Source organism: Felis catus, chromosome A2, assembly GCF_018350175.1.
Source record: "Felis catus isolate Fca126 chromosome A2, F.catus_Fca126_mat1.0, whole genome shotgun sequence".
NCBI lineage: Eukaryota > Metazoa > Chordata > Mammalia > Carnivora > Felidae > Felis > Felis catus.
Genome location: NC_058369.1, coordinates 138,740,549 through 138,762,201, shown reverse-complemented (window position 1 = coordinate 138,762,201; position 21,653 = coordinate 138,740,549). Strand labels below are relative to the sequence as shown.

General features: G+C 37.5%; 1 protein-coding gene across 9 annotated transcripts in view; it reads right to left on the bottom strand.

The window, feature by feature from the left end:
- CPED1 (cadherin like and PC-esterase domain containing 1) overlaps positions 1-21,653 on the bottom strand; it is a 271,927-nt gene that overhangs the window by 147,269 nt on the left and 103,005 nt on the right. For 7 of the 9 annotated variants that reach the window (XM_045052656.1, XM_045052657.1, XM_045052653.1 and 4 more), the window contains one exon: positions 18,533-18,661. The exons of the other annotated variants lie outside the window; for them this stretch is intronic. In XM_045052656.1, coding sequence (XP_044908591.1) covers positions 18,533-18,661 — 129 coding nt within the window. The remainder of the gene's footprint in view (positions 1-18,532; positions 18,662-21,653) is intronic. 9 annotated transcript variants of the gene reach the window in all.

Sequence of the window (21,653 nt, the reverse complement as noted above, 5' to 3'; positions counted from 1 at the left end):
AATGACCTAGTAGGATCGTGGTTGCGGGGCGCCTGGGTGGCTCTGTCAGTTAAGCATCCCACTCTTGCTTTCAGCTCAGGTCATGATCTCTGGTTTGTGGGTTTGAGGCCACGTCGGGCTCCATACATGGAGCCTGCTTGGAGTTCTCTCTCTCCCTCTCTCTCTAACCCTCCCCTGTGCTCTCTCTCTTTCCTTCTCTCTCTCAACATAAATAAATAAGCTTTGAAAAAGATCATTTTTTTTTAATATATGAAATTTATTGTCAAGTTGGTTTCCATACAACACCCAGTGCTCATCCCAAAAGTTGCCCTCCTCAATACCTATCACCCACCCTCTCCTCCCTCCCACCCCCCTTAACCCTCAGTTTGTTCTCAGTTTTTAACAGTCTCTTATGTTTTGGCTCTCTCCCACTCTAACCTCTTTTTTTTTTTTTCCTTCCCTTCCCCCATGGGTTTCTGTTAAGTTTCTTAGGATCCACATAAGAGTGAAACCATATGGTATCTGTCTTTCTCTGTATGGCTATTTCACTTAGCATAACACTCTCCAGTTCCAACCATGTTGCTACAAAGGGCCATATTTCATTCTTTCTCGTTGCCACGTAGTACTCCATTGTGTATATAAACCACAATTTCTTTATCCATTCATCAGTTGATGGACATTTAGGCTCTTTCCATAATTTGGCTATTGTTGAGAGTGCTGCTATAAACATTGGGGTACAAGTGCCCCTATGCATCAGTACTCCTGTATCCCTTGGATAAATTCCTAGCAGTGCTATTGCTGGGTCATAGGGTAGGTCTATTTTTAATTTTCTGAGGAACCTCCACACTGCTTTCCAGAGCGGCTGCACCAATTTGCATTCCCACCAACAGTGCAAGAGGGTTCCCGTTTCTCCACATCCTCTCCAGCATCTATAGTCTCCTGATTTGTTCATTTTGGCCACTCTGACTGGTGTGAGGTGATATCTGAGTGTGGTTTTGATTTGTATTTCCCTGATGAGGAGTGACGTTGAGCATCTTTTCATGTGCCTGTTGGCCATCTGGATGTCTTCTTTAGAGAAGTGTCTATTCATGTTTTCTGCCCATTTCTTCACTGGGTTATTTGTTTTTCAGGTGTGGAGTTTGGTGAGCTCTTTATAGATTTTGGATACTATCCCTTTGATATTTCATTTGCAAATATCGAAAAAGATCATTTAAATATACACAGATGGATCAAAATTATTTATTAAAAATGGAAGGACAAGAGGAACTGAAAATCAACTTGAAAATATTTGTAGGAAAACTTCCATCATATCTTTCATATCTTGAAATACTTCTAAGGAATCCTATTCACTTCATTCCCCTTCCCCATGTCTGACAACCCTTCTCATGCCAAATTCTGGGCTTCACTTGATTAATTAATTCCCTTTATCTTCCCACAAGACCTTGGGCAAATTGTTCTCAATGGCAATACATTGAGAGCAAACTTGCTGACTTTCTTGTCTGTTCTTACCACTAGACTGTGAAATCTTTTAGGGAAGAAGCTGAACCATTTTATCTTTGGGTGGCTAGTACCTAATGCAGAGTAGATATTGAGTGAATAAAGCTAAGTATAGCATTACAGAAACCACAGAGACTTTGATAAGGGAAATAATTTACTGGAGCTTCTGGATAAAGTAATTTTTCTCCTTAGGACATGTTTATCTCTTATTTCCATCTCATGAGAGAGGGAGGATATGCATTTTTCTGGTGGCTTGTAATAAAACCTTTGAAAAATTGAAGCTTACAGCAGTTCAAGAGGATTTTTGAGATAAGAAAATTTAATCTAAGAGTTAAAACAAAAGATGAAAGATTAACCAATATTAGAGTTTTGTTTTTTTTTTTAAGACATGTTCTCGACTAGCTGGGAAACTATAGCAGAATACAGTTATTTTAGTATCTTGAACTTTGAGTAGTGTTTAATAGCATTGTACTTTACTAAAGTTTCCTAGAATTTCTCTCAATATTATTGCATAAAAGAGAAATTTTCATTGTTTCAGTATGAAGAAGAATATTTCTACTTAAAATCATTTTGCACCAAAAAGCATATGAAAAGATGTTCAATGTCACTAATCTTTGGGGAAGTACAAACCAAAACCACAACAAAATATTACCTCATATCCATTAGGATGGCTACTACCAAAAAACAAAACAAAACAACAAAACAAAACAAAACAACATAAAATAATAAGTGTGGGGAAGAATGTGAAGAAACCAGAACCCTTGGACACTGTTGGGGGGAATGTTAAATGATGCAGTATGGAGGTTCCTCATAAAATAAAAAATAAAAGTACCATATGATCCAGTGATTCAACTTCCAGGTATATAGTCTAAAGAATTGAAAACAGAGTCTCGAAGAGAGATTTGGACACCCATTTTCATTGCAGCATTATTCACAATAGCCAAAACGTGGAAGCAGCTCTAGTTTCCACCAATGGATGAATGGATAAACAAAATACATAGTGGAATATTATTCGGCCTTAAAGAGGAAGAACATTCTGACACGTACTATGGCTTGAAGAACCTTGAGGATATGCTAAGTGAAATAATCTAGTCACAAAAGACACTGTCTGATCCCCCTTACATGAGGTATCTAGAGTAATCAAATTCATAGAAACAGAAAACAGAATGGCAGTTGCCAGCGCCTGGGGGGAGGGGCAAATGCAGGGTTGTTTAATGGGTATATAATTACAGTTTTGCAAAAGGTTCTAGAGATTGGTTGCACAACAATGTAAATGTGTTTAATACTACCGAACTGTACACTTAAAAATGGTTAAGATGGTAAATTTTGTTATGTATATATTACCACAATTAACATTTTTAAAGTAATTTTGTAGTTTTTACAGCCTCACTCCCTCTAACAACTATGTTTAAGTACTTGCTTAAACAACTTAAACAACTATGTTTAAGTACTTGCTAATTTTGTGCCACCAAAGTCCAAGAGACCACTTCTTCAGTGGTTAAAAATTTGCAAAAGAAACAAAACAAAAATAACCCTTCCCTTGTTCCATTTCTCAGCTCCTGCAAAGAGTGGAAATAGTGTCCAGCTCTACTCCACCTCTTGCTAGTCACTGCTTTATCCATGAACACTCTTTCATTCTTGAGCTTTTTTGTTCATTTGTTTAGGATAGGAAATAATCACATAGCAAGCTTGAATGTTGACAGGAATGATCCGGAAGAGAGGGCAAATTAATATGGAACACAAAGTGAGTCTAGAGGACGATCGTTATGGGTTATAATCAGTGCTTAAAAGGAAATAGCACAGAAGAGCTCAGACCCCGTTCCATCCAAGGGTAGAACTAAGTGCACCCTTAGTTCTAAATATATGAAATCCAAGATTCTATGTTCTTTGTCCCAATTAAAAGGGGAATAAGTATAGATTCAAATCCACCTATTTGTAATGTCCTTGGAATTTAAGTCTATTGTTTTTGACTGATACTATTATTCTTTCTGTCTTTTACTGACTGGACTAAGATCTCCCTGCCTGACCCTAACCTAACCAGCCTGTCTCCCAGGCACTTGCAAAATATTCACAATGTATCCAGAGAAATACAAATACCTCAGCATTTTATCCCAATGTAATATATTTTATAAATAAAAGGATTTTTTAATAACCCTATAATTCTCAATAAGAAAAATGTATTTATAAATATAAGTTTCTAAAATTACAGTTACCATATGGCTCTAAAGTTAAAAATGTTTTTTCTTCCCCAGAGCTATGATTACAGTTATTGCTTGTACACAATTGGTCAGGATAATAGAAATATGGTATAAATCTTATTAATGAATCTCTGAAATAAAAAAATAAAATTGTCACGAAAATGCATCTCTTAGATGGATATAATTTCATGAATTTTTTTTATTCAATGAAAACACATATCCATTAAGAGAATATTACTTATGACTAGAGTGACAAGGGTTTGGCATCAGTATTAATATTACTTTTAATGTGAGCATGGAGAAAGCTTGTCCACAGAAATATATATGTATGAAATATATGGATGGAAGGGCGTGTGTGTGTGTGTGTGTGTGTGTGTGTGTGTGTGTGGAGAGAGAGAGAGAGAGAGAGAGACATGGGAAATGGAAGAGTTTAGTTACAGCAACATGACTTAATTCCTTGAACTCCTTCCAAAGTACATGGGAAAAAACGCCACGTAGCGATTTATCATGAAATATTTAATTTTGTTAAAAACTGAAAACAATCTGACTTGTGCAGGATTTGTTACATAGTGTTATGTAGTGTTTGTTATGTAATTACTATTGGCATCCTTCACTTTCTCAAGTTTTGTTTCAGGGGAGTTGTTTTGTTTTGTTATTTTGTTTTGCAGAATTTTTTCGCCATGAGCCAATCATCACCATAATATTAAGGAGAGGTGAAAGTTAGGTCTTTTTTTTTTTTTTTTTGAGGAACAGAAGAGTATCTGTGAAAGAGATGGGGAAAGAAGATTCTCTTGAAACCATCTATGTGCCTGCAAAGCCCCTGGAGAGGCTTTATGGATCCCCAGAAACACAGGACACCCTGCTTGAGGATCACAGCTCTGGAAGTGTCTGGCCCTCAGGAGCACATCCACCACTCATCAGGGGGCTGCTGCAGTGCCAGAGAAGTGCCAGTGAGCAGTCTGGACCCAAGGAAAAACTCTCCTTCGTGTTTTAAAGGGATATGATTTAGAGGGAAAATCAGATATTTGCAACAGAATAAAAAGAAGAAAAACGATTTGAGAAAGGGAGAAAAAAAAGACTAAATTATGAACCCAAGTACTGATGCAATTTTTCATTTAGTGCACGTGTGATATTTCAATATAATTCTATGTTGCATTTAATAATCGTTCACCTTAGCCAAGCTGACATCACGTGCCAGACACTGTGCATTTCTCATGCACTTTTTTGTTAATATTCATAACAATGTGATGAGGTTGACACTCATTTTCCCCATTTTACAGATGAAGAAACTGACGGACGCGAACACAAGTAATTTGCCTAAGGTTACATAGCCAAGAAGTCACCCATAAGGGTGTTAAAACTAGTCTGCTTCATTGCAAAGCCACAGCATTACCTCTGTCATTGTGGTTTTGATTATACTAGATTTAGAAATGTGGATGGACCCTGAAATACAGAAGAATGAATCATCTGTGTTTTTACTTTCATGGAAAATGTGTTTGAAACTGTCAGAATTCTCAAGCACATGACCTTACATCTACACATCTAAAATACCAATTCAATAACTCGAGCATTTATGTAGCCTAATCACCTTTTGGGAAAATTAAGAATATTTCTTTGTAACTTAAATTGCCTGGATCGAGAGCAAATTTTGTGTTAAGTTAAATGATTTAAGAACATAAATATTCTCATTATTTGTTTTAGCTCATTGAAAATTGGCTTGCTTTAGGGTTTACCATGGAAAAACTGAATTAATTAGCTGAATCTAAATTAGGATAGTTTTACTCATTCTCTGGAATTAGATCAAAACTCCAATATTTAAATAAGTTTCATGCTTCCCGTGACATGAATAATTTTATTCATTTGTACTTCTTAACAACCCTAAGCTTTAAAGCATACATTAAACTTGGAAACTCAGAAGATTCAATGTGATTTAATCAGTTTCATAGTTGGAAATTTTAAATTCTCCCACACGTATATCAGAGAATTGATCAGAAGCAAGGTGCAGAAATACAAAAGGCTGTGAATAGCATAAAATTTAATTATTTGCTTTGAATGGTAGAACCCTGATTGCATTATATTCAACCTTCTCAGAGAACTGGCAGGTTATTTTTATTGCCCCTTCTGGAATCTCTCAGTGGGACATAAAGGAGCAGAGAGATTGAACAGTAAAGAGCAAAAGTTAAAGTTGTAAAAATTTTATCATTGGATTTTGTATGTATATGTCTACTAATTTTCTTTATGTGAATGCCATTGTTCAGGTAGGTCACAACTCTTTCCATTAAAGTTAAAACACAGGCCTTCTTTCAACCTTCAGTAAAATAAGGTCTGACAGTTGTTTGGAAAACCTTCCATCTTTTATTAATTGTCTTGAGTAGAAAATGATATTGGAATCAGGTAACAGGAAATATTTGTAACAGGCAGTACAAAAATTCGCAAACAAGGACACATTTGGTCATTTGGTAGAAAGATACCCATCTCATATCTATAAATACTCTCAGAAGAGTAAGAAAGTAAAAGGCAAAATATTTTTCATTTATGTTCTGGATATTTTATGCAGCGTATCTGTTTTAGTTCTTATCAAGTTTCATGGTCAATCACAAAAAAAAGGAAATGTATTCATTATAAAAATAATGAGTTCTGGTTGTACAATAAAGAAAATGATAGACCAATTTGCCCTAACGTATGAGAGCTGGAGTGTTAAAGTCTGTTGAATCCATAGATTTACTAGAATCCTCCACTATTTTCTTACACTTCTCTTATATCAGGTACCTTATACATCTCTCTTAGCAGTGTTCAAACAAAACTCCTTCTTTTACATGGGATATTTTAAATGAACATTTAAATGTTATGCACAATTTAAAAGTTCATGATTTAGTACTCTAATTAAATATACTGCTATCTAGCCCAAATCAATGTCTTCTCACTGGGGTCCAACTACTGACTTTTGATTTCTCTGCCCCCAACCTCTTTCTCTTTCATTGCTGCCGGAGTCATTTTTATGAAGCACAGTTCAAACATAAAGGACAGAAGTCCCAATGTTCACAGAAGGAGGCGATATAATAAACAATAGAGGCCCTTTTATCTTTTTTGCTACAAAGGGATAGCAATTTTTATAGGAGTATTCAAAAGTAAAAGCAATGCATGAAAATTTTAAACATCTTATTTTAATTTAAAAAACATAAATGTTATTCCTTTGTCAACTTTGTAGCACACAGCCAAAGTATTTTATTTGCATGAAGGTGAACTAATTGGAATTGTTACTCATCTACTTTATGGAAACCTCACCCATAATGCATTGGTTATAGCCACAATTATGTAAGAACATAAAGACACTTGCAAAGAAATCTCAGGGCAGACAGAATACTAGGTTTCACAATTCTCCCTGACCCCACGAAAGCTGTTACACCACATAGAATTCACCTGCAATGTTTCCAAGAAATTTTCCCAGATAGATTCCTTTATAAACATTCCTTTGCTTTTATAGAACTAAGTCTATCTCTTTTTGCACCGATAGTTCATCAGTACATGATGAGGTAAGCATACAAATGCTTGCCTCAGACACTGAGTTCTTGGGCTCAGCAGTCAATATGCTTTATGGAGGGCATAAAGAGCATTGCTTAAAACTACAAGTAGTTAAGTGGGAATTAAGAGAGATTTTATTCACTGAAGATCTGAGTCCTAATCCTAATCACGTTGGTTAGTTCTGCCATCTCTTTAAATCATGAATCTTGATTTCCTTATCTATAGAATGAACATATCACCCTATCCCTAAGGATTCTTAAAAATATCAAATGAGATCATATATGAGAATATATTCAGAAATGATCCCACTGTCATTTTATATTTTACAGTGCATGAAATCCCAGCTCTTCCAGATCTGACTCTAACATACCTTTGCTGGTTTCCCCTACTCCACAAACCCGATGTCTTTTTCCCTTTCTTTGTCTCCAACCCTCCCACTGTAGGCTACCCTAGGATTTTTCCCACCCTGAAATATATACACATTCTAGCCAAATAAATAAGGCAGCTCATACTTCCGAGACTATAACCTATGTTCCTATGCTTCATGATGTCTGTCCAAAGAAAATGCAAATATCCCTTCTCCATTTCTAAAGACACACTACTAATTTTTCCAAGCTCAGCTAAAATGCCACCTATTTTATGAAACTTACCTCACTTTCCTACAGCTGAGTAATTTTCTCCTACTCTTGACTGTCCCAGCAACTCAGCCATTTATTGCACTCCGCTCGGTATTAAATTTATTTATAAATGTCTTTCTCCCTCCCTCTCCCCAACTGGAGGGTTCCCTGAAAGCAACAACCAACATTTCTCTTTTGAGTCCTTCTCCACATTTCCCAGCACACAGGTATCCTTTAAACAACTGTGGAATATAAGTGAGCTGAATTGAGTATGAACAATTATTAAATAGTCAACACTGCTTCTCCTTTGAGTTGTTTTTGACTCCATGATTAAACATGAAAATATAACCTATACAATGAGATACAAATTAAACACATTGATTCCCCACCAATTTTTTTATGGGGAGAGATATTGTTTTTCCATGTTACTCGATGAGGAACACACAACTATTAGAAGCTTCGTTCTCATCAAGGAGTACAGAAGTCATCGGATTAAGTACTCTTCCCTTTCTCTCTTTTGCTGTCTTCTGTCCCTAATTTTTTAAAAAAAGTTTATTTACTTATTTTGGGGGGGGGAGGTGGAGTGAGCAGGGGAGGGACAGAGAGAGAGAGAGAGAGAGGGAGAGAGAATCCCAAGCAGGCTCTGCACTGACAGTACAGAGCCCGACATGGGACTCAAACTCATAAACCGCAAGAGCTAAAATCAAGAGTCAGACACTTAACCAACTGAGCCACCCAGGTGCCCCTCTCCTGCCCCTAATTTAAAAACTTCCTTGTTCTCTAGTCTAAATAAATCCCATCCCATGAAACCTGCTGACAATCTGCTCCAATGTGAAAATCGTTCTTTACAGTGGTGTGGCAATTTGGAAAAACTGGCCACAAATTCTTCCAACCTCTGTATTCAACCCCTCCACCACACCTCCTCCCATTCAGAGGTGGAATCTCTTTCCTCATTTCTTGAGTCTTGGTTTAGCCCTGTGAAGCTCTTTTGTCAATGAAACATCAGTAAATGCAATGCAAACTGTTTTAATTTCCTGAGGCTACTGTAATAAATTACTTCAAACCTGGTGATTTAAAACAGTAGAAATTTATTATCTCATGGCTATGGAGGCCTAAAGTCTAAAATCAAGGTGTTAGCAGAGCCACATTCCTTCTTAGGGATCTGGAGGACAATGCATCCCTTGTTCCTTCCACCTTCTGGTGGCTGTAGGCTTTCCTTGGCCTGACGGTGTATAACTATAATCTTTGCTCCATTTTCACATGACTCTCTCTTCTTCTGCCTGTACCAAATATCCTTTTGCCTTTCTCATATAAGGACACGTGTCATTGGATTTAAGGCCCACTTGGATAATCCAAGATGATCTCATTCTGAAATCCTTAACTTAATTATATCTGCGAAGAACCTTTTTTCCAAATCAGGTCACATTCACGGGTTCTTGGGGTTAGGACATAGATATATCTTTCGGGGAGCAACTCTTCAGCCCACTACACAAACAAAAGCTTGAAGAGAACTTGGCCTTCGGGGCTTGCTCACTGGCTATTCTTGGGGACCCTGACACTCCCACCATATGAAAGAACACTGGGTAGCCTGGTGATGAGAAACACATGGCCACGTCACCTCCATGATCCTAGCTAATGCCAGGCCAACAGCCAGGCATGTGAGTGAGACCAAGCTAGACCATCCAGCCTCAACCCAGCCACAGAAATCGGCAAGGTTTGCCCAGCTAACCAGACAGGATAAAGAGAATAATAAATAAATATTTGTCACTTGAAGTCACTAAGTTTGGGGGTGGTTTATGGTGCAAAAGCTAACTACTTAAATTTGCTTTTTTGCTTGTTTATTTGTTCACACTGTGTCTTACTTTCCTCTCATTTTGGCATGGATTCTGCATCCCTCCTAAATCTCCCACATGAGAAAGAAGGGGATCTAAGAACTTCATGTTGCTTTATTTTCAGTGCTTAGAGTGTAGTGTAATGCCTGCTGCTTCTGGTTTGGCTTCTCCACTTCGAATGCCTCCAACTTCACTCTGACTTCCATCCCCAACACTGAATAAATTTCACCCTTTCGGCGGACAGATTCCTAAGCCTTCTCTTCTCACCTTCTTGCCTGAATATACCAGAGTTGACAACCCTGTGAACCTCAAGGGCATCATTTGAGGATTCTACTTATGATTTGAGGCCCCATCTATTTGAAAATAACCCTTGAACCTATGGTGTCGAGAGCAGGCACTTCTGCCCAGGCTGTTTTTACAATGATGGGAATCTGGACACAGGGGACGTGCCTTGTCACATTAGGAAGTGCAAGCAACAAGTGATAGGATACCTCTGCTGGAAATAGCAGGAGGGAGAGGGGAATGGGGAGAAAAAAAACAAGAGGAGGAAGTGAATGAGTAAAGAAACACCAAACTCCCAAGGCGAGAATTTTTCTGTGTAGGGCCCTCAGGCAGGGTACGGAGCCAAGGAGACCTAAGAACCAGGCAGATGGGTGGAACCCCCACATGGGTAAGCAGCTGTGAGATCAGGATCCCATCTCCCTCTCCACTTCCTCACACTTCCTCACTCCTCCATCCTTTCCATCTGATCTAGCTCAGGAAATGACACCACCATTCAAATATTACCTACCGCGTGATCTTTGAGCCATCTCTATCCTCTTTCTCAACTCATCACCAACGTTTGTTTCTACCTCGAACAGGTAGAGACTTCTCTCCTTCTGTAGACCACAATCTCACCAACTAGTCCAAGTCACCAAGCTTTTTACTCTGACACCCAAATAGCCTTGCAATTGATTTCTCCACCTGTGCTCATAATCCTCTTCAATGTGATCTCCACACAGCAGCAGAGCGGGCTTGAAAAGGTGAATGAGAGTATGACATTCCCCTGCTCACCATTTTTCAGTGGCATCCCTTTGCCCCTAGGAAAAAAGTTCAAATTCTTTACTTTGCCTATAAGTCTTGCATGATTTGGCTCTTACCTTTCTCTCCTACCTCCTCACTACCACTCTTCTTTTGTTCAACATAACACACTTTCAGTGCCTGTGATGTTCTGTGCATGTGCCAAGATCTTCCTATCTCAAGACATTGGAATTCTCCACTTGCCAGCAACGTTTCATCACCAGTTCTTCAAATGCCACTTGGTCTTTTTAAAAAAATTTTTTTAACACTTATTTATTTTTGAGAGACAGAGAGAAACAAGGACAAGCAGGAGAGGGGCAGAGAGAGAAGGAGACACAGAATCCAAAGCAGGCTTTAGGCTCTGAGCTGTCAGCACAGAGCACAATGCAGGACTCAAACCTACGAACCATGAGATCATGACCTGAGCCAAAGTCGGACGCTTCACTGACTTAGTCTTATCAATGAATTACAGCCCAAATGGCACCTAGTCAGGGAAATCTTTCTACCATTCTCAAAGTGGGTAAACCAGTTACTGTGTACGCATCACTCTTACTCATTTCATTCTTAGCTACATTAAAAATCCATCATTATCTATATTTGTTCATATGTGTTTAACTAGTTCTTTATCTGTATTTCATCTACCATTCCATACAAGGATAAACTCCATGAAAGCAGGAACTTTGTCTTGTTTATTACTATATCAATGGAGCTTAATTAACACAATGTCTAGCATATGAGAAGTCCCCGGTAAATATTAGTAGAAGACATGAAAAACCTCATTTAACTCATTGGAAGATGTTCCTATTTTATAGATAGAGAAAGTGGTTTGGAAAGACTGAAAGACTTGCCTGATGTCATACAGTTGGTACAAGAACGCTGTTAGTGAACATTCATTCCCAGGCCCCTAGAGGTCATCATGCCTTGGGATTTTCTTTTTAGTCCTATAGATCCAGCACTATAGATCCAGTGTTAGTGATTTATGACTTTTTCCTTTAGAGTAAAAGTGCAACCAGATATTTGCTTATCACTCAGATTGAAAAGATGTCATTCTTGTCCTATTCATATTTTGCAATCACATCTCTTTTCATTTTGACAGTCACTCACAGAAAGCATGGAAATGTAATATATTTCCTTAGCGTACTGTTTTTCTTGTGTGACTTTGGAATTTAGAGTAATAATTTCACTCTTTGTCACTTGAGTACATGTTCTTTATGTGGATGATTTGGGTAATCAAGCACATGGGAAAATTCTCATACCTTTCAAATACGTTCAGGCATAAAATTTCTGGTAGAAATCATTTTGGTACAGTGTTTTTTAAAACAGGTAGTGAAAGCTGTCGTACTTGGAACTATTGGATTCTGGAAGACTAGGCTCCAGGCATGGGGAAGCTGGTTTAGAGAGGAAGTCACACTGTACCTGGATACATAAACATACAGGGACACCTGTGATATCCTTTCCCATTTGCAGTCCCTTGCTCCAAATTTTAAAGACCTGCTTCATAGAGCTCCTAAGAACTGCTTTCATGAGTATGACAGGGGGACAAGAGGACAAGCTGTTATGAGACTGAGAGGATAGAGTGGTGGGTATGAGGATGCTTCCTATCAGTAAAGAGGGAAGTCAGGGAATGAGTGAATCAGGCTGATGCTCCATAGAGATAGAACTAACAAAAGCGAGGACATCTATCTGTATAATGTAGTAGATATAGAATGCAGCATGAGGTATGTGTGCAGAATTCTGATAAATAATTCATCTTTATCTGTCTTAGTAGCACTCAGAAAAATGGAAGACAAATTTTCAGTTTCATATCACAATATTAGGTCATTTACATAATTCAAAGGAATTTGCATTAACCAACGCTTTGAGGTTCAGGTTGAAATCAAATAGAAGTACACACCAAAGATAATGGTTGATGGAATGCATTTTCAGATACTAAGTCTAAAATGCTAATGCTAACTTTACGGTAATTAAAAAGAACCTATGTATCACAAAATTGTCTTAAATGGAAAAACAATGCCCAATGACTGACAAATGCTGAAAGCATTCCAAGTAATTTTGTGGGGTAGGCAATTTAAATGGCACTGAAAATGTACCATCATTCAGAATCTCTACTTAGCACTAAGCATGGATTACCAAATCATGTTTTAAAAATAAATGTGTATAATCTGATGAAAGAAAAGGGCCAAAGTGTCTAAGCGTTTTTGTCCTTTTTTCTTTCACTGTTGGACAGCTCAGGCTATTAGTGCAATATCTAAAAAGATCACTTGGGGGCAATACAGTATTCTTGTTTTTCTTCATCTCATAGCCATGCTAGTTTCCTCAGTGACAAAAGACTGCTCTTTCTTTCAAATTTGAAACCACCTTTTAATATATGGGAGGGAAAAGCTGTATATCATTTTAAACTTACAGTGCATAAATCACATAAGACAAATGCAAGTCAGATTTTCTCCTGAAGGGAGCAAAAGTCTGTCTTCTCTTAGCAGACAAATCAGTTTTACCTAGTTGGCACATTTGGGGATATTTTATATTTACAATTTGTCACTGGCTTTGAGATAGATCTCAAAGAATAAAGGAAATTGTTAATAGAAACGTTTAAAATGGCAGACATGTAATAAGCTTCAAAACGTACTGGTGGAAAATTATTTTGTTTCAATAACCAAAGTAAAAATATAAATATCATCTGTGTTCTCCATTGGGTACATATTTTATAATAAACTTAAGCATGAAAGTCATTAATTGTTTGAGATACTTATTGCTATTGCCTTCTCTGGTATTGCGTCACATTCACAAAACACTTGACAAAGGGGTTATTTTTATATCTGATTATTTTTTCAGCAATTTGATGAGTGGTGTCTCCATTCCAAGCCATTTCTCTTCCCCTGTCTTCTAAGCACTAGGTATCATGTCAGGCACTAAAGGTTTATTTCCTTTTTAAATAAAAAATAAACATAATCTCTTCGTTCAAGAATTTCAAACATACTTAGGCCAATAAATTTTTCTTCTTTGTTTTTGTTCTCTTGATTCTTTGCTGACTTTATCTGATTTTTTTCTCCCAACATATTTTCCTGTCCTCAGAAGATATTTATCATTACCACAGTGATGGAACACTCAGGTGCGTCTTGTAAAAATATAGGAATCAAGATTTATAAAATCAATTTTAACTCTCTAGGTACCTACACAGAAGTGGAAAAATTCAGGAAGATTGCAGGGAGTTTTGCCTTAACTCACGGGTCCATTAACCAAAGCTCCATCTTACCATTCTTTATTGATGGAGAGTAATAAAGGAGGGGATTACAGTTGCGCTGTCTTTGAACATCTTTCTGGCTATGCCAGTTCATCTATTAAGGAAGTAATGAGAAAGTCAAAAATTGAAATTAAGAGGGTGCTGTTCCCTATGGATGCTTAAAGTATTTGAAACATTGCTTATATGCTTTTTCCATGTTCATTTTTTGCTCTAAACATTTGTTTATTTTATAAACTTATGATTGGCGACGTGTAACAAATCAGAGCGACACTTCCCTGCTGGACAAGCCTGCACTAATTGATAAGAGTTTCTATGACGTCCATACGCCATACACTCCTAGGCTCCAGTTTGGAGAAATAGAAGCTCTTTGGAAGTCCTCCGTTGGACCCCTTCCTCATCCTCGCACAGGTATCCACTAGATGGCGCCAGAGAGAAGCAGGTTTTGAACAAAACCAGTGAAGAGAAGCATAATAGGGAAATACACATCCTAACATCCAAATGCCACTGAGAAACTCCCTTTTCTATCTTTCAACCATTCCGAAGGCATTCATTTACTTCCCCTGATTTCACACTGAAGTAATTATTATATTACATATAATATAATGTATATATAAAATATATATTAATTATGTATATGTAAAATTAATTATAATGTAATATAATATAATATATAATGCATAAATACTAGTTAATTTTAATTTGCATAAATTAATTAGTTCACTGAACTAGTTCTGAAAATATATATCTGAATTAACAAAGATGTGATAGGTAAATTCATCATATTCATCTTTTGTTGCAGAACCTACTCTTAAATCTATTTTCCCCAAATGAGAGGTTTTTTGTATGTTACAATTAATGAAGTACCCCATAATAAAAATAATAATGATAGATAACCATTCATTGATAAACATTTTTTGAGTGCCTTCCATGTTTACAGGCATTTTCTGAGACTCTCAGAATACAGAACGTTGCATGCTGTTCTGAAGCTTATGGTCATGTGTTGAAATGATAATTTTTGATCAAATAAACATGACTATGATTAATGAATAATTATCTTCCTATTTAGGATAATAATTCAGATGCAGTATTAAGAATTAATGAATGTACATAATTACCTGACAAACCTTTTATGCAACAAAGCTGGGAGTGAATGAATGAAATGAATGAGTGAATGAAATTTTTCAAAATAAGAGACAATTTTGCCATCAACAGTACCAATGCAAAATAACAAAATTATTTTAAAATCATGTGCAGTTGCAAAACAACCATTCTTTTTCTAGAGCAATTATAGACCTGAAATAATATGAACACCAAAGTGGGCTGATTAGATATGTTTTTATTTTATAATTGTTATTTGGTTTTTATCATGTCAGCTTTAGCCACATGCTTATTTAATTTTGTGCTTGTTATCTATAATTTTTATTTGTATAAAATCATGCTTTAAGATGACCACCCTGATGCAGTTTTTAAATTTAATCCAAATAAGAGTAGATGAAGTAATACATCAATTCATTTTACAAACTCCTGAGACCAGCCTTTTATTCACATTCTTTCTACAAGCTGACATAAATCTCCGGGGCCTGCAGAAGGGCCAGATGCTCAGTAAAAAAGTCTTTTACAAGGTCAGTTCCACAGTCTGCAGTTTTAGATGTAAAATGGAGATCAGAAGAAGAACACTTCCTAAGGTTGAAAAACCATACTGTAACTTTAACCTGCATCCAGAGACATTACTCATTTTTACCCTGGGGAATATATGAGCAATCTCATCCAACATTATGAAAGGCACTGCATAAATACTGATGACAAATGAGGCTAACTTCATCCCCTGCAACTGTGTGATGTCTCCAAACCTGAGTAAGAGATATATGCATTCTTTAAAAAGGGTCTTTGTAAATAACAACATCCCTGCTTTGCCAGAGTTCGCTCTCCTCTGTGTACATTTGCTGACTGCACGGATGTGAGAGGCAGGGGCAGGCACTGGAGATGGAAGAATGGTCCCCAGAAAGCCCCAGTGGTGGGAGAGCTGGTGATTTAGAGCTGCAGCCTGGGCAGGATGTTGCTTTAACTTGGGTTTCTTTTGGAGATGAGTCTTACAGATAGATACTGACTTAAGAAAAGCCCACATTATCCCATGTTTTCCCCTTTCTATCAGAGTGGCACTGTCCAGAAATTCAAATTATGACTTCTATCCAAGGCATTTGCCAGAAAGCCACTGGAAGACCATTGAAGCATAGATGAGCTAAATTAGACCGGTTAGGGATGAAATAGATTTGGGCATTTCTTCACACAGTTAAAACATTTTAAATGGTAGTAACTAGACTTATCATGGGGGTCATTTCATAAGGTATAAAAATACTGAATCACTAGGATATTTATCTGAAACTAAGAAGGTACTGTATGTCAATTATACTTCAACTAAAAAGAACATATCATCTCCAAATACAGTTTTACTTCTTAAAAAAATGGTTGAAATGATCCTCAATTGAATTCAATCCAAAACACATTTATCAAGAGCTGATTATATTCAAGGAATTATCTTCATCTAACTTTGACTACCGAATATCAACAAATGAACGTCTTTAAATGTAAGATGGCTGATCAAACAATGAGTTCATTTAAGTTATGTCTCAACTAGACAAAATAAGACTTTTGACAAGTCTTCCTGCTAAGTCACAAATCACTCTAGCAATACATTTTCGTCAAAGCAGTCTGTTCTGATCACAGGTATAAAGAATCTCCAGACGTCATAAAGAAGTTACAGATATGAGAGCTTCCTCTCTGCTGGATAACTAGAATGGATAAAGGGATAAATCGTGACTTTTTACTATAAGAGCCAAATGTAAATTTATGACATTTCTTGCCGTTAATCTATATGACCTGTGCATAAAGACAGCCATGGGCCCATTTGACCAAAATTTACAGTTAGAATGTTCATGTAAGAGTTCCAGTCATGAATTCATGGATAAAACTGGAGGGTTTTGTAATTGAATTGAAAGCATTTTAAGGGAAGAAGTTGTTGAATAAAATATGGCTTAAAATTGGATTTATTATATTCACCAAGAAAATTGACACTGCTTTAGCAGCAACTTATTTTTTTAAGAGAGAAAGAGTGAGCACGTGCAAGTGTGGGGTGGAGGGGGAGGAGGAAGAGGCAGAGAGAGAATCTTAAGCAGGCTCCACGCCCAGTGCTGCCCAACGCAGGGGGCTCAGTCTCAGGACCCTGGGATCATGACCTGAGTTGAAATCATGAGTCAGACACTCAACTGACTAAGCCACCCAGACCCAGGCACCTCTAAATGCTTGTTTTAAAACAGAATCAAAGGATATAGTAAACAAATGTTACATTTGCTATTAATTTTCTTTCCTGTTTTCTATGTTCCCCTCACTTTTTTTTTTTGAGAGACAGCGAGCGAGTGAGCAAGAGAGAGAGGAAGTGGGGGATAGGGGCAGAAGGATAGGGAAAGCTAGAATCCTAACAGGCTCATCGCTCAGTGTGGAGCCCGACAAGGAGCTTGATTTCACCACCTGGGGATCACAACCTGAGCCGAAATCCAGAACTGCACGTTCAACCAACTGAGCCACCCAGGCGCCCCTCTTCCCCTCAGTTTTAAATTTGAACATCCTTTGGAAACACCTAACACTTACATTTTAAATTGTTTTTATTGTATAGAAGGAGATCTTAGAAAAAAATTTACTTTACAAAGTATCTATTTTTCATTATTTCTCAAATTTGCATTTCTTGATATTTTTCAAGTCTCCCTAAAGCTTTGGCAGGTAAAATATCTCAGCAGCAAACCTAATTGGAAATAAATGAGCTCATAGTTATAGCTGTTATTACTTTCATACTTCCACTAACTGCCAGGATATTCTATAAGTGGCTACTGATAACCGGTTTAGTAGGTTTGCCTCACTGCACAGTGCATAAATCACGACTGATTTAACTAAGTAATTCAGCCTTTGAGTCAAGGACTCAGTACACACACACACACACACACACACACACACACACACACAATTGTGTTTCCACAGAATTTAAAGCCAGTAAAACTTTGATGTCACATAGTCAGGCTTCAGAGTGGATCTTGGTCCTGTCTTCCACATTAGCATTGAGAACCGTTTCTGCATATTTTTCACATCTAAAACTATCAGGAGGAAGCAGTTTTGGAGGATGGTCAAGTGATTTAACAGATAAGTAAAATCTATTTGTTTTAGCTGAAGCAACAAGCACTTCACTTGAAGGGTAAATAGACACTCCCTTGTTTTCAGAAATCTAGCCATAGCATCCTGTATAACTTTGACCTCGTAAGGAAATAATCGCTGTCTGGAACATTAACCCAGGAAGCTGTACTACCTCCCTGTGAGAGCTGATAACGGTATTGTCCAGAGTAATCAGGCAAGATCTTGAAAAGACAAATTCCAGGGAGAGGATAAAAATGACAAGAACTGCGTGCTTTCCAGTGCTACATCTACTGCTTGCCTCTGTCCTGCAGACGTGACAAGGATATGAGTAAGAAACAAACTAGTGAATAAAGCATGAAAATCTAAAGAGAACCAAATCACAAAGAGCTTTCTTTTCTCGTGCTTTACCTTCAAGAAATACAGCAGTCTCCCATTATCCACAGGGGGGGGGGTCTGTTTCAAGACTCCCCGTGGATGCTTGAAACCACGGATACTATTGAACTCTGTATGTACTGGTTTTTTCTTACACATACACACCTAAGATAAAGTTTAATTTATAAATTAGGCACAGTAAGAGATTAACAACAGTAACTAATAATAAAGTAGAACAGTTGTAACAATGGGCTGTATTAAAAGTTATGTGAATGTGATCTCTCTCTCTGTCTCTCTCCTCTCTCTCTCTCTCTCAAAATGTCTTCTTGTGCTGTACTCACCCTGCTTCTTGTGATGATGTGAGATGATAAAATGCTTGTGAGGGAGGAGGTGAGGTGAATGACATAGGCACGTGATGTAGGGTTAGGCTACTATTGCCCTTCTGCTGATTCATCAGAAGGAGGATCATCTGCTTCCAGAAGCCATTGGTGGCGGGGAACAGAAATTGCGAAAAGCAAAACCGCGGGTAAGGGGAGATTACTGTACATAAAGTGTTTTATTTCTACCAGTCATTTCCACTGGGGCTAGGAGAAGTGATGCTTAAATAAAGAAGAAAAAAGGGGGGATACTTCAAAAGGACAAATAATAAAAATCTGTGTGAAGGGGATTGTGCAAGCCGTTTTGAACTGGTCTGTCCAGTGGTGGCAATGGTCAGGATGACTGGAGTGTGGGGAGGGTGGGTGCCAGAGGCTCCTTTGAGGGGACAGAATGGAGGAAAGTATTTTTGTTTTCCTCCTGCCTCTCCCCTGTGATCCCCTGTAAAATCCACCCCAGGACTCAGGCTGCTTAATTCTGGGGTGATTATGTCCTGCTCAGGTGAAGACTTGATGAGAAGTGTGAGATTGTAACACATCTCATATTCACTCCTCCACTCTATTGTCTCTCAAACCTCAAGTCTGATGGATTATAATGGAGAGAAGTGCTTCCTCCCAAGGCTTTATTTACTTCCTAAGGGTTTAGGGAGTAAAATTCTGACCAGAGAAACCACCTGCAAGAGTGGCAGCAGAGAGAATTGATTGAAAGTGGTTTTTGTGACGCCTGGAACTCATTCTGTGCCATCTCCTTGGGGACACCTACAGGACTGACCTTCCCCAAAGAGCAGACCCGTTGGAATACACAGTATCTGCAGGAGCACTTCAGCTCAAAGAACAAAACAGGGACACATGAAAAGTACAGCTACCTCCAGTAGGGGGCAAGCAAAGTAAAAGTAAGGCAACAAAGTAAAAGACACATACATTGCTACTAAAACTAATAATAGACTCAGGACCTGGGGTGCAATGGATAGAACAGTGACTTCTAAAACTAATGGACTAGGAATTTTTAAAAAGCATGATTAATATACTCAAGGAAATAATATACTCAAGGAAGACAGGAGCAAAATCAAATGTGAAAAAGAAATGATAAAGAATCAAGAGGAAATAAAATAAGAAATAAATTGGTGTAAGTAAAAATATGCATACTTCTTAAGGGGTTTCTCCACATGAAATGAAGGGGTCAAAATCTGGACAACAGAAGAAAGGAAGAAAAAACAGTGAGCAAAAAATTTTTCAAGCAATGATGAAAACACATTTTCCAGAATTAAGGAGTAAAGACTTCAGGCCCAAATTGGAAACACTCAGTAAGGAGAGAAACAAATAGGGGAGGATGTCGTTAAGCAATCTGGAGAGCTAATTCCTATCTTACACGAGTTGTTCCAAAAAAATTGAAAAAGAGTGAAAGTTATCTAGTCCTATTTTATCCAGTAATCTCAACTCTGAACACCAGGTAAGAGAAATATAAGAAAATACAATTATAGGTCCATATCATTTATGAACATAGATATAAAAATCGTAACTAAACAAATCCAACACATTATTGCAAAATAGTCCCAAATAATCACATAGGTTTCATCTCAGTGATGCAAGGAGGTTTTATTAAAAGAAAATCTAGCGATGTAATATACCACAAAAATAAACCTGAGGAGGAAAAAATCATATAATTTTATTAATGCAGGAAAAAGCGTTTATAAAGTTCAAAATCTTTTTATGGTGAAGACTCCTAGCTAACTAAAAACAAAAGGGAACTTATTTAACTTTGTAAAGTTTATAAATCCGTCTCTCTCAAAATTATGCTCTAAAAAGGTTTACAAAGGAAATCATGTGATGTCTGGGATTTGTTTCAAAATAAACTGTTGTCTGGGAAGGGGAGTGGAGAGGGTGCAGATGAAACAAAATTATCCATATATTGCAATCGTTGTAACACACTGATGGATACTTTGTGCTTATTTATATTATCCTCCCTACTTTGGCAGGAATTATAAAAATTAAAGACCAAAACCTACTGCAAGCATTTTACTTAAGAGAGAAGCTTCAGTTACACTCCTTTTAAGATGAAGAACAATTTGAGAACACTTAACTCTCATTTCTACCCTTAAAGAAAGTACTGGAGGTTCTGACCAAAATTAGTAAAGGGAAAGAAAGAAAGAGAAAAGATATATAAGAATTAAAAAGGAGATTAAGGGGCCGCCTGGGTGGCGCAGTTGGTTAAGCGTCCGACCTCAGCCAGGTCACGATCTCACGGTCCGTGAGTTCGAGCCCCGCGTTGGGCTCTGGGCTGATGGCTCAGAGCCTGGAGCCTGTTTCCGATTCCGTGTCTCCCTCTCTTTCTGCCCCTCCCCCGTTCATGCTCTGTCTCTCTCTGTCCCAAAAATAAATAAACGTTGAAAAAAAATTTTTAAAAAGGAGATTAAGGAGCAGCTGGGTGGCTCAGTCGGTTAAGTGTCCGACTTCAGTTTAGGTCATGATCTCGAGGTTTGTGAGTTTGAGCCCTGCATCCGGCTCTGTGCTGACAGCTCAGAGATTGGAGCCTGTTTCAGATTCTGTGTCTCCCTCTGTTTCTGGCCCTCCCTTTCTCACACTCTGTCTCCCTCTCAAAAATAAACCTTAAAAAATTATTTTTTAAAAAGGAAATTAACATGACTTTATTTGCAGATAAAATAATCATCTGCCTTAAAAACTCAAACCTAATGATACTGATGATAAAATTATTGACACAAGTTTACCAAACACAAGTTCAACTTCAAAAATAGTATTTCTCTATCCTAGCAATAACAAACTAC